This window comes from Cryptotermes secundus, unplaced genomic scaffold (genome assembly GCF_002891405.2).
Source record: "Cryptotermes secundus unplaced genomic scaffold, Csec_1.0 scaffold1252, whole genome shotgun sequence".
NCBI lineage: Eukaryota > Metazoa > Arthropoda > Insecta > Blattodea > Kalotermitidae > Cryptotermes > Cryptotermes secundus.
This window is the reverse complement of record NW_019727117.1, coordinates 34,399-47,424: the sequence shown is the minus strand read 5'-3', so window position 1 is coordinate 47,424 and position 13,026 is coordinate 34,399. Positions and strand designations below refer to the sequence as shown.

At 40.4% G+C, this 13,026-nt stretch overlaps 1 protein-coding gene across 2 annotated transcripts in view; it reads left to right on the top strand.

Annotated features, from left to right (window-relative positions):
• The window catches only part of LOC111864537 (moesin/ezrin/radixin homolog 1), a 183,076-nt gene that overhangs the window by 153,446 nt on the left and 16,604 nt on the right, over positions 1-13,026 (top strand). For both annotated transcript variants that reach the window (XM_023851848.2, XM_023851847.2), the window contains exons 6-8: positions 5,696-5,842; positions 8,295-8,555; positions 9,343-9,553. In XM_023851848.2, the coding sequence (XP_023707616.1) occupies positions 5,696-5,842; positions 8,295-8,555; positions 9,343-9,553 (619 nt within the window). The remainder of the gene's footprint in view (positions 1-5,695; positions 5,843-8,294; positions 8,556-9,342; positions 9,554-13,026) is intronic.

The following is a 13,026-nucleotide window of genomic DNA, read 5'->3' as shown; positions in this document are numbered from 1 at the left end:
CTCATATTATAAGGTAAGGTTATAAAACCACCATTTAAGATCATTTTAGTGAAAGTTTCATCCTTCAAGGCGTACCATTCACTGCTGAAATACTAAACAACCTGCTTCCATGGCCGAGATACAGGGCGCCCATATTATAAGGTAAGGTTATAAAACCACCATTTAAGATCATTTTAGTGAAAGTTTCATGTTCCTATCTCATAGAATTTAAGAACAATGATGAATAAATAATTTTCGAGCAAAATTTAAATGGCCGGCTGAATATATTACCGCAGGAGCCGTGGCCGCGGAATTTAAATGACCACGTCAAAGGGTTAAAAGTAAGGCCAAATGGCTGAACGACATCATATGATGTCGCATATTCCACGCGTATAAGGTTTTTTTTTAAATTAAATTTAAAATATAAATTGTTGTTCTATTTACATGATTTTTGGTCACAACCTTTATAAGGTGACAGCCTTCCCTCCTGCATGATCTAGTATAATCTACCGACGTCATATGGCCGAACGACCTCATATGATTTCGCGCATTGCACGCGTGTAAAGACTTTTTGAAAATTAAATTTAACTATTATTTTGTCTATGGCCAGATGTTTGAAAGGGTTATAATATTTTTGATATGCGTCATTGAGAGTGTTGAAGATGGTCCAAATTTTCCATAGTTGGTCATAACTGTCGGCATTCCTGTCAGTTTCTGTACTGTTGTCTGCAAAATGTAGAAAACAAAGAATGTGAAGAAAACAGTCGCGTTTCATTGTGTTAGAGTAGAAAGGCGTGGCAAATTGTTCTGCAGTCGACCAGTAGTCCTTTAGTCTGTCTCTAATGTCATGTCCCATTTGAATGATTATTCCTAGAAACAGAAACATCTCGGATTCAGTTACGTCAGGCCGCGGAGATGGTCTGTCTTCAAGTCTGTCTAGGTACTGGTGATAGTACCTATTCATCTCTTCCACCAGCAGATGGATAATCCCCGCAAAGTACAGCATGAAAACGCAGAGAGGGGTGGAATCCTTATTCATGTGTGGAGCTGCAGTGATATTTATCCCCGCAGCTACACCGGAATAATTATTCACACCTCTCCAGCCACACTGGTCTGGCGGTCCCCAAGTTGCCGACGAAGGTGATGACCCTTCGTCCGCAGAATCAGAACTTCAGCTTTCCTCACCACTCTCAGAATCGGTTGAATAGCAGTCCGAATCTGTGTCATTGAACAGCTGTTTCTCAATTTCAGCATCTTCCATACGATGTTCTTGTCCCATACGATAAATAAGCTTCAACAAGAGATAGCATTGTATGTGAGGTCGCCATGAAGGACTTACACTGCTAAAACACATGGTGCACAAAATGTATTACACTGCTGGAACGCATGGTGCAGAAAATGTATGAATTTTGGGATTTTTTTTTTGAATCGGTGTAAAAATTTGTTACAGATATTAAAATCTGTAAATTAGAATATCTGATTCTATATTCTTTCTAGATTAAAGGAGCGTTCATTTCGTTCGTTTATCATAAAAAATGTAGAAATCACACCATTTTTAGAAACATGCTTACAATTTCATTGCTCTAGAAGGGCGGGCATTTAAATAAACTCCGTCCAGCTGCCCCTACCGGAAATTAAATGGCCCGTCTGATAAAGGTTAATTTAGCTCAGGTACAGGAAACCAGATGCACCTGCAAAAGTCAGTGAAAAAGCCAGGGCAGAACTCGTTATAATTGCCTATGAATGAGGACCACTCAAGGGCCATTATCACTTAGATGCCTCCTTAAAACTTCCCTGCGGGAAATGGAATGGCATGTATATGTCTGCACCATGGAGAATTCAAATTTTGTTTAAATTCCCCATGTGGGATGTGCAAGCCATTTCCACGCTGCTAGTCATTCACCATATTCTGAAGTGTACGGACGTGACCCTTGCATGCTCCGAGACCTAGTTTGCAGGTCAGTTAATAAATTGTAATTGTAATCATTAACGTACAATAAATTAAACAGTGTGGTCTGGAGAACAATAAGTGAATCAACATGAAGCTGGATCAACTCCCAGAATACCGCTTAATTCAGCATCGCTACCCTGAGTCTCATGCTAACCGACCCATCTAGGTTCCTGTACCTATAACAACCTTCCTTAGTTTGACCTGTGAGGACAACTTGCAGTGTCCATCATGCACTATCATAGGGTAGAAACAGGTGTTAGCAGGGATATCACCATTCTGACTTAGATGATATTACAAAGGCAGGTTGGAAAAGAGCGGTGTTAAAATGGATATTTAATATTGTCATGAGTTAGTGACTACGCACAGGTTTTCGATTGGTAATTGGACTTATTGAACACTTATAAAGCATAACTACAAGTAACTATAATTCTGTCCCTTCATATACTCTGCTTCTCACTACAGCACTCACTAAGTCTTTTGTGTCTTCACTAATTGTTGCCTCGTAACAAATCCCCTCAGTGTCCTTCTATTCAAATGATTACTGGCTGGTGACAGTCTCGCAACTAACTAACTCACCTGTTGACTTTTTAACTCATGACGTGTGGTCCTTGCCAGTGAATCTTGGTACCAATTCCAACGAGACTCATTCCATAATTTACTCTCCGATGGCTCTGGGAGCCTTCAAACCACATCCCCTCCTTTGGTCTTGGCTCATACTCAGAGTTCAAAGTTATGTTACAACTTAAAATCAGTTGGCCTGTTGGTCTTGGTGTCAAGCCCCCTGATGGGACCCAAGACCAGATTTTTTGTTACTGTCAGACAGTTGCAGGTTTGTTGATGTGGGGTATCTTCTGTGATGAGAGGATGGGTCTGACCTTTACTGCTGCTGGCCCTCACCATTCCAGTCATTCTTGGGTTTCAGTACTGTAGTACTCATGACCATATTTTACTGTCTCAGATTCGAGACTCCCCCAACCCTTATTTACAAGGGGGTACCCAAAAGAAACCGAACTTATTTTTTTTTAAATTATTTATTCAAATTTTAAGCACAAACCTTCAATCCCCCTCAAAGTACTCTCCACTTACACTGATACACTTGTCTAGTCTTTTATTCCATTTTTCAAAACATTGTCTAAATTCATCTTTTGAGATGCTTGACAGCGCCTCCGTCGTTTTTTCCTTCACCTCAGCAACATCAGCAACGCTTTCCTTTCATGTCTCTTTTCATTCGAGGAAACAAAAAAAAGTCTCATGGGGCAAGGTCGGGTGAATATGGAGGGTGAGGAACAGGGGTCATACCATTTTTGGCCAAGAATTGTCGTACAGACAGGGCTGTGTGAGCAGGGGTATTGTCATGATGGAAAAACCAGTCACCCGGCTGCCACAAATCTGGCCGCTTCCGCCGCAAACTGTTGCACAATCTTTTCAAAACTTCGAAGTAGAAAGCCTGGTTAACTGTCTGACCCTGCAGAACAAACTCTGAATGGACGACTCCTCTCACATCGAAAAAACAAATCAGTATTGTTTTCATGTTTGATTTCACCTGACGAGCTTTCTTGGGGCGAGGTGAACTTGAAGTCTTCTACTGGCTTGATTGTTGCTTTGATTCAGGATCATAAGCATAGCACCAGGTTTTGTCACCGGTGATAATTTTTGAAAAAAAAGTTTTGATCATTTCGGGACTCTTCTTTCAAAGCACAGCATGCTTCCACGTGACCTTGTTTTTGTTCAGCAGTCAGCAGTCATGGCACGAATTTCGCAACCACCCTTTTCATTCCCAAATCTTGTGTCAAAATTCGCCGAACTGAACTCCAAGTCACTCCTGACAGCTCCATAATTTCTTCAATGGTCCGTCGTCAATCTTCCTTGATGATTTCACGAATTTTTTCAACATTTCCTGTGTTCGGGCCGTGGAAGGACGACCAGAACGAGGTTTGTCATCAATTGACATTTCACCATTTTTGAAATGGGAAAACCACTCAAACACTTGAGTTTTCCCCTTATCGTCATTCTTGTACGCCGTTTTTAACATTTCAGGAGTTTCCGTTCCACTTTTCCCGAGCAAAAAGCAGAATTTCACTGCCTCACGCTGTTCACGAAAATCAGCAATTGCAAAAACGACGATCACACAAAACGGTTGTCACTATAAACTCTGCCGAAACTAGTCCTTACCTTCTGAAGCAACGGTAGTCGGCTTATCGACTCAGGAATGTTAGCTCTATGCGCTCATAGCGGCAAAACATGGTACTACAAAAGCTCTCCCACAAAAAAATTAGTTCGGTTTCTTTTGGGTACCCCATCGTACATACCCCCAAGCACTGGGTTCCCTTTTCATTGCCTTGTACGACTCGCAGGGCTATGGTGGAGGTGTTCAAAACCTCATATTTGCAGTGGTTATGTAATTTATGCACAGACTGCATAGAAAACACTGTTACTAGCAATGTCCCACACTGTCACAGTGGTCATTGCTTAGCAAAGGGTTTATCATTGTTACATTTTACCCAGCTGCTACTACCAATCAGTAGACAATGATTAGATAGTTATGTCAAAGTATCATGGTGTAATGTCTCTCTGCCACATTGCAGAAGGAGATCATATGTCTGTCAATTCATATCTCACACTTACTTTTTATTGTTTTCACTATTTGGCTGAGAAGAGATTTTAAATTGGTATTCTTTAGCCTATATCTACAAAGTTGTCACAGTATGCCTGGAGAGACTGAATGAAACATGAAGGAGGCTTCATCTGGTGAATATGCTTAATAAAATAGTACACCCAAGATTTTTGTTCATGTTGCATGTTACTTGTGTAAGTAAAAAAAAAGTAACAGGCCGTGAAGGCCCATAGGGTTGTGAGATGTTGAGGGTCCCACATTATCTAGACAGTCGGCTCAAAGATGGCGGTAAGTTTGTCAGCCTTACGCGCCGACCACGCTTTACTCCCCATGAAAATTATTCATTTAATTCCTGGTACTCATTTCTGTTAGAGGCTGAATGAACCCAGGGCCATAGTGCGGCCGGAAGGATTAGGTCAACTGAAAAAATCCAGTGACCTCATCGGTATTTGAACCCGCGACCTTCTGACTTCTAGCATAGTGCCTTAACCACTATGCTACCGTGTTCCCCCATTAACTCCTTGTGTGGGCACTTAAATGGCTTACAGCTACATGTGAATGGCCCCTACATTTTCATGGATATTAGGGAATAAAACACAGAAGCACCATAGGTCAGTAGCACCTAACTGCTGCAGGTAGAAGGTGAATGTATCCCTGTTCTGAATTAAGTACCATGTCATAAAGATGTATGGGAGAGAGGAAGATGGTTTCACCATTTTTAAGCTGTTGGCGAGTGGTGAGTTTGGTGCCCTTGCTGCTTTAACTGTGGGGACACAAATAATGTTGAATAGCTGAATGTTACAGAAGATACCTTCCTGCCTTCTGTAAATTATAAGTGAAAACTGAATTCCAGGAATAATTTGAAATATAATGGGAGAGGTATGTTATTGCTGAGTGTGGATCGTCGTTACCAGTCAGTTGCAACCTGACATCCCTCATAATAGGTTATAGCAAAAGGAGGAGTTCATGAGAATATTGAGAATTCATCTTTCACATAACCAAAGTCCAGTTCATAGATACACAAAATTTAGTGTGACTAATTTGGGTGGTAGATGTGTTAAATTGAACATTGTAATCCATCTGAGCACTGTATTGGGCATAACTGTTACAGAATGTGTCAGTTTTATTAATTATGGTTTGCTGTTTTCCAGGGAAGATGCTATGATGGAGTATCTGAGAATTGCACAAGATCTAGAGATGTATGGTGTAAATTACTTTGAGATTCGTAACAAGAAAGGAACAGAATTGTGGCTTGGTGTGGATGCCCTTGGACTTAATATTTATGAAAAGGACGATAAGTAAGAAGCGTTTTATAATTCTGTAGAGCTCTGTTTGGTGTGCCTGTCATGTGGAATGAGACACCTATTTGTGGAGTGTAATGTTAACATAAATGATGCTTCATTTAAGTCGGACCTCTCATACTCTAAATAAGTTTGTGATAATTTTTCAGGTTTCAGTTTTAACAGTTTTCTTATACAGTTGACATTCCACCAGGTTTCTGTTGTGTATTACAGAAGGAAAATATCTTAAAAACTAGATGAAGTTTTAACACATTTTATTATGTCCCCCCCCCCGGAACTACAGCCCCAGTGGGCCTAGGCCTACCTCCATGAACTCCGCATTTTATTATGTATTGAGCCTAAAGTGACATAAAAATATTTACTTGTTCATTGGTGCTGTAGTAGTATTTCAGTGTGTTTTGTATCTGGAAGGGAGAAATGCCGCACTGTACACTGAAAGTCGCATATTTTGAAAGCTTAGTGAAAATCTGGTGGTTTAAAACAGGACTGGCCAACTTCAGCCCACTGAGAGGCTGTATACTAGCATGCCTGCAGGCCACATTATAAATATATTTTTCCCAGTGGACCAGTGGAAATACCTCCCCTTCTATGAAGCACGAAAATAAGAATTAGACCCATAAAATTGAAGACTTATGATTGAATTAAATGATGCCAGATTGACAGTTCATGCTGAAGGCTTTCTGGATTTTATCAGTATTGCATGTGATAAGTTGTTTATTAGGTGATTGGTGGAATCAGTTGAAGAACTACACAGAATACTTAGTAAGCACCATGAAGTTCTTTTTCAGCAAGATTTCCTGCCCTCCTCCTCTTATATAGTATATTGTAACGTGTTTTGTCTACTGAAGACAACGTACGGATTGTTAATTGGTGTATTTAACAACCTGCAAGTCGTAACTACAGATACTTGTAACACTCTTGCAGGTTTACACACTTTACAAACCCTACACACAATTCTCTTCACGGTCTATCTGCAGTAGTCTTCATGTATTTATAACGTGGGAGCTATACATGTCTCTCTGAATTACACACTCCCAATATAACTACTACAGCACCCATACAATCGTGAAGCCACACAGTAAGTCTTCACTGGCTGACTTCTCGGTTATCGCACACTATCACAGATTATCACATAAAATCTTATAACCACGCTTTCAGTTCTTCTTCCCATGACTGCTGCTATATTTCAGCTGAACTTATAACTTCTTCATGTTCACAATTCAACTGCCCTCCTTAGGCTCAGTTTCTCTTATAAACCCTCAGGCGAACAGCGGAAAACGCACCTCATTTCCCTGCTGGGTAATAGCTGTGTTCACCGATTGCCTAGCAACAGTCACTGAACAGACTTGCCTGTTGCGTGATGTCACAGCCTAGCGGGGAGGGGTGTTTATCTAGCATTGCATAGTGATGGAAGGAGTGGTGCTATGTGACATCACTTGCGGAGACACAGAGTTCACATGACCCCTACTTCCTGTTGCGACATCCACGTTACAATATATATAAATAAAAGTGGGGAATGCTTCAAGGCATATTTTGAAGAATGAAAGGTATTCTCAGAGACCACACAGAACCACATGGCCTGCATACCAGCAGCTGTACAGCTGTAGTTTAAAGCGTGCAAAGCAGTGGTGTAATCTATTGCTATAATTCTGTCATATGCAACAAAGGAGCAGGACAGGACATTTTTTAATCTGGTGGATATCTGCACCATCACAAGACACTAACTCGGATGCCCAAATTTGCATCCCAGCATTCAGTTTTGGAGATTGATTGGACCTATTTTAATTATCCCAGATGTTTAGCTGTGGAGTTTTACTGCTGCTGTTTTTTTCATCTCTATCATTATTCTAATTGTCTTACATAAATAAATGCTTTTAGTTGCAACTTGCAATGCCAGGATTTACTTTATTAGTAATAGATTTGGCGAGTGAATGGCTAGACATAGAACATGTAAATATTTCCTGCCATTCTGCAGAAGTGGTCAGAGGTTTCGAAAGTACCAGGAAATGGATTTTTATAGTTCAGTTAGCGCAGGGATTTTGTCTGCATAAAGCATGACATTTCTGGTATTGTGCAGGCATTTTTCTGAATCTGTTTTCCTCTCAGACTGAAAGGCACTCCCATAACTCTGACAGTTCAAGGCGCCAGATGTTTTGATTTGAATGTTTAGTAAGTTGAAATATGTGTTCGAACAAATAGTTCATGCCATGGAAGGTGATGTCTTGAATAAAATCTGTAGAGCAGAAAACTTGTAAAGTGTGAAGAGAACTACATTTTTTTAAACACTTAAACTGTCATGGCTGGTAAACAGTATGACTCAAGTAATTCTTTTGGGTGAGGCCTTGAATATGTAATTAGTATATATAGGTAAAACTGATTGAGCAGCATCACTGTTTACAGTATTAGTTATTTAAAAATTGTCATTAAATCTGTTATGTTTCTTCAACAGGTTGACCCCAAAGATTGGTTTCCCATGGTCAGAAATCCGTAACATTTCCTTTAATGATCGGAAATTCATTATTAAGCCCATTGATAAGAAGGCACCAGATTTTGTATTCTTTGCACCACGTGTACGCATTAACAAACGTATTTTGGCTCTATGCATGGGTAATCATGAGCTGTACATGCGTCGCCGCAAACCAGATACTATTGATGTCCAGCAAATGAAGGCCCAGGCACGTGAAGAGAAAATTGCAAAGCAGCAGCAGAGGTAAGTAAAATACTTATGTTAAATGGTGATATAGATCACACTTCTTAAATTTTAAATGTTAAAATGGAACCTCCGTTGAATATAGTTTCCAGTTACTGAGGTTTTGCTTTGCTTTAAATGTTATCTGTAGTGTATTATTGCCATATCATGTTCATTTATTTTTACCATTGTTTCCGTGGATATCTTTTTTTTTTAACTTTTATTTTGTATCCCATGTTAACTGCTACTCTTACATTGTTATTTCACAAGAGATGCAATATAGTGATGGGCTGTGGGCTGGTTAGCCAGAGTTCGAATCCGGGCAGGGTCAGGACTTTCCTCTTTTACACAGTGGCCAGAGCAGGTCTGGGGCCCACCCAGCCTGCTTTCCAGTGGGTGTGAAGATGGTCACTCATGTCCATCTGCTACCGGGGTCAAGAATGGTGGAGCTATACCTCCACTCCCTGATACGTCTTCATGGCATAGTGCTTAACCAACTAAGCACAGGGACAACTTTACTTATTAGCCATCCCAGTAGAGTTCATGTCAGATCTTCACAAGGCTCAACAGTTTCCCAGGACAGTGTTTGATCTGACAAGCTGTTAGTCCCTTCCTTGTTACATGTTCCACTCCCAGGATAGGGATGTTTATATGGCTGAAATGCAGTTACGTCTCCTGGTTTGACATGTTCCATGAGGACACCACGGTTCCAAGGTCATGGGCTGTTCATTCATGTGTTCTGTTGTGTATATTGTGTAGTGACAGAAATAAGTTAGAGGCAGATAACAATTATTTGGTGCTATTGCAGGGAAAAGCTGCAACTTGAGATTGCAGCAAGAGAACGTGCAGAGAAGAAGCAGCAAGAGTATGAGGAACGGCTTCGCACCATGCAAGAGGAAATGGAGAAGAGACAGCAGGACCTTGCTGAAGCTCAGGACATGATTAGACGTCTTGAGGAGCAACTCAAACAACTTCAAGCAGCCAAGGAAGAACTAGAGGTTCGACAGAATGAATTGCAGGTATGTGTGCATGAAACACCAGCACATCAAAGCTAGATAATTTTGTCGTCCATTTCCTAAACCAAGAGTAATTGTATGGTCCATGTCTTCCAGTCTTATAAGAATCTGTAAGACTTGTTGATTTTTGCTTGCTGTAACTATCCTCCATACAGATGAGGTAAGAGAGTTCATATTTATTGTACCCTGTTCCTGAATGTTTCTTTCTTTGTTGAAATCTATTTGGATAGTTAAAAAAGCACCATTCAGCTATGCCATAAGTAATCTTCTTTTGAAGGTTGCTGGAAGGGTTAACTAAAGATTTATTATTTGTGCATGTAATCAGTGTTGTGGACAAGCATGAAAACATTTTTAATTTTTTGGGCAGTTAATACCTAACAGATAGGATAAAAGGTAACAACAGCCTTCAGATCCATGTACTTCTAAACATCAAATAGATATTTAAATGGTAACAGCACAGTACTAGCAGATTGCAGACAATTGGGGGGTGGGGTGGGGGGTGACTCTTAGAGGTGTGTCCTGCTTCAGGATTTCTGAGTACAGGTATGCTGTAATTATGCTAGTCTGACTGAGGAGTTTTTAGTTCTGGATGTTTCAACCAAGTTGTATCACTAATACTCGTATGATGACTTGAAGTAGAAAGGAAGGGCAGCTGTTTCTAGAATTTATGGTTAATTCTTACATGAGGAAGAGAGAAATAAGAGAAAGAATGGACCCAGGTGTAAGGAATGCTTATACAAGCATAAGGAATAATAAAAAAATGCTTCATTAATGAGCACTTGGAAATTTCAGTGAGAAATCATTAAAAAGAAACTTCATCAGGAAACCTAACGTCAGTAACTTGAAAGGTTGGGCTGCGCCATAGCTCAAGTGGTTAGTCGCTGGCTTCACACCGTGGCGGCCCGGGTTCAATGCTGGGTCTGGTCAAGTGGAATTTGTGGTGGACAAAGTGGCACTGGGGCAGGTTTTCTCTTCAGTACTTCGGTTTCCCCTGCCAGTCTTCATTCCACCAATTGCTCCACAATCACCTTCACCTATCATCTGGTGCTGGTACAATAGGCCAGAAGTGGTTGCATTACAAGGGACTTCTTAGTCCCACCCCACTAGCAAAAAAAAAAAAAACAACTGAAAGGTTCTGTAAAAAGACAGCTACATCACCAAACATGATAAAATAACATCCACTAAGCCATGCTGCTTTCTGCAGGAAATTTGTTGGCAAAGTTCATTATAAAAGTGAGCTTCGCCAAAAATACCTAATTCATTGTCTGCAACTGGTAACATAATAGTCATTATCTATTGCACCAGTAAACAAAAGAGATAACACATCTTTTGGTCACAACTTGACTGACTCAGATAATTGTGATGTAGTGATTTGGCCCTCACATGCTAAATAAACACTGACAAATACTTAATAAAGTTCACCAGCAGGTATTCATTCATATTTATTAGCATTCTGTTAATCTATACAAGGTCAGCTTATAACCTATTGGATATAGAACTTGTCATACTAAAATAAAATGCAAAAGCAGTAATGTCATACAATCATAATAGATCCCCGAATAAAAAACAAAACAGCACAACAATTCTTAAATATAAATGCACATGTGTCCTTACAAACCAATAAATGTAACAATAATACAAGTTTACTAGCGTATACAATAAAAGTCCTCCCACAGTTAATCAGAGTATTCAAAATAGAAAGTTTCATTGAGTTATTTGATAATATTCATCAATACTATAGAATGCATGTTCTGTAAAGGCGTGTCCACATTACTCGTGCTTGTGCTTGTCGGGAGACTCGTCTGGCTTTTACTTGTGCTCTTAAATCTTCGTCCACACTACGTTGTGCGTTCAAGTTCTAAGGTCTCCGAATTTTTTCTCACACAATAATCATACAAAAAATTTGAAACTTCTGTCACTTTTCGATGTAATCTCCCTGCAGCCGTACACATTTTTCACAACGTCGATGCCATGATTCCATGGCCACTGCGAATGCTTCTCTAGGAGTCGGTTTTGACCACTGGAAAATCGCTGATGCAATAGCAGCACGACTGGTGAATGTGCGACCATGGAGAGTGTCTTTCATCGTTGGGAAAAGCCAAAAATCACTAGGAGCCAGGTCAGGTGAGTAGGGACCATGAGAAACCACTTCAAGGTTGTTTCCAGGAAGAAACTGCTGCGTCACGTACGCCCGATGCGCTGGTGTATTGTCCTGGTGAAAGAGCACGTGCAGCCTTTTCTGGCCGTTTTTCTCGCAGTGCTGGAAGGAGCTTGTTCTTCAAAACATCTTGGTAAGATGCACTTGTCACCACAGTGCCCTTTGGAAGGCAATGAGTAAGGATTACGCCTTCGCTGTCCCTAAACATGGCCACCATAATTTTTGCAGCACTGGCGCTAACCTGAAATTTTTTTGGTGGCGGTGAGTCTGTGTGCTTCCATTGAGCTGACTAGCGCTTCGTTTCAGGATTGAAAAACGGCATCCATATCTCATCCATTGTCACTATTGATGAAAAGAAAGTCCCATTCGTGCCTTCATCACATGTCAACATCGTCTGGCAAATTGCCATGCACGAAGCCTTGTGGTCGTCCGCCAGCATTCATTGCACCCACCTGGAAGACACTTCCCGCATTCGGAGGTCTTCATGCAGGATTGTGTGCACAGATCCCACGAAAATGCCAACTTTGGAGGTGATGTTTTCCACACTTAATCGGCGATCCTCCAAAACAACTTTCTCAACTCGCTCGACCATGTTGTCAGACTGGCTGGTGCAAGGCCGAGATTGTTTTGGTTTGTTGTCACATGACGTTTGGCCTTCTTTGAACTGTCACACCCATGAACGTTCATTTTTCACATTCGTGACACCATCACCACAAGTCTCACTCAATGGCGATGAATTTCAGTGGGTGTCGCACCAGCCAAGTGGAGAAAACGAATGATTATTCGTGTTCTTGTAACGAAAACGTTGCCATTTTAGGTATCAAAAACACTCCTCACTCTCGTCGCCACCACTAGAGTTCTGTGTGCCGTACAGTGCTGCTATCTCTGTCACGCATTCACAAAGAGTACACATGTATTTTATGATTTATAAATTTAATTGTTTCCTGCATCCTGTTGTGTATTTTAATGACTATTAGAGTTAATTTTACCGACCACACAACACGTTTTTTATTTACTGTCACACTACATGTTTCGACCTAAAGAGGTCATCCTCAGGTGTACGAACACAGTTGCACAATCACACGCAATCACATTCGTTTTTCCACTTATTTTGATCCTGTATCCTGTTCAGGTCCACGCTCAAATAATGTGTGTCAAGTTCCTCTTACAAAACATAAGTTAAAAATACAAATGTTAAAAGTTAAAATTTAAAATTTAGTTCACTGTAGCTAGTTATATTATTACCACTTGGTTAAAAAGTTCATGAAATAAACTTCAACTCATCACATTGACTGCATTTTCACTTTTGAAGGTCTTG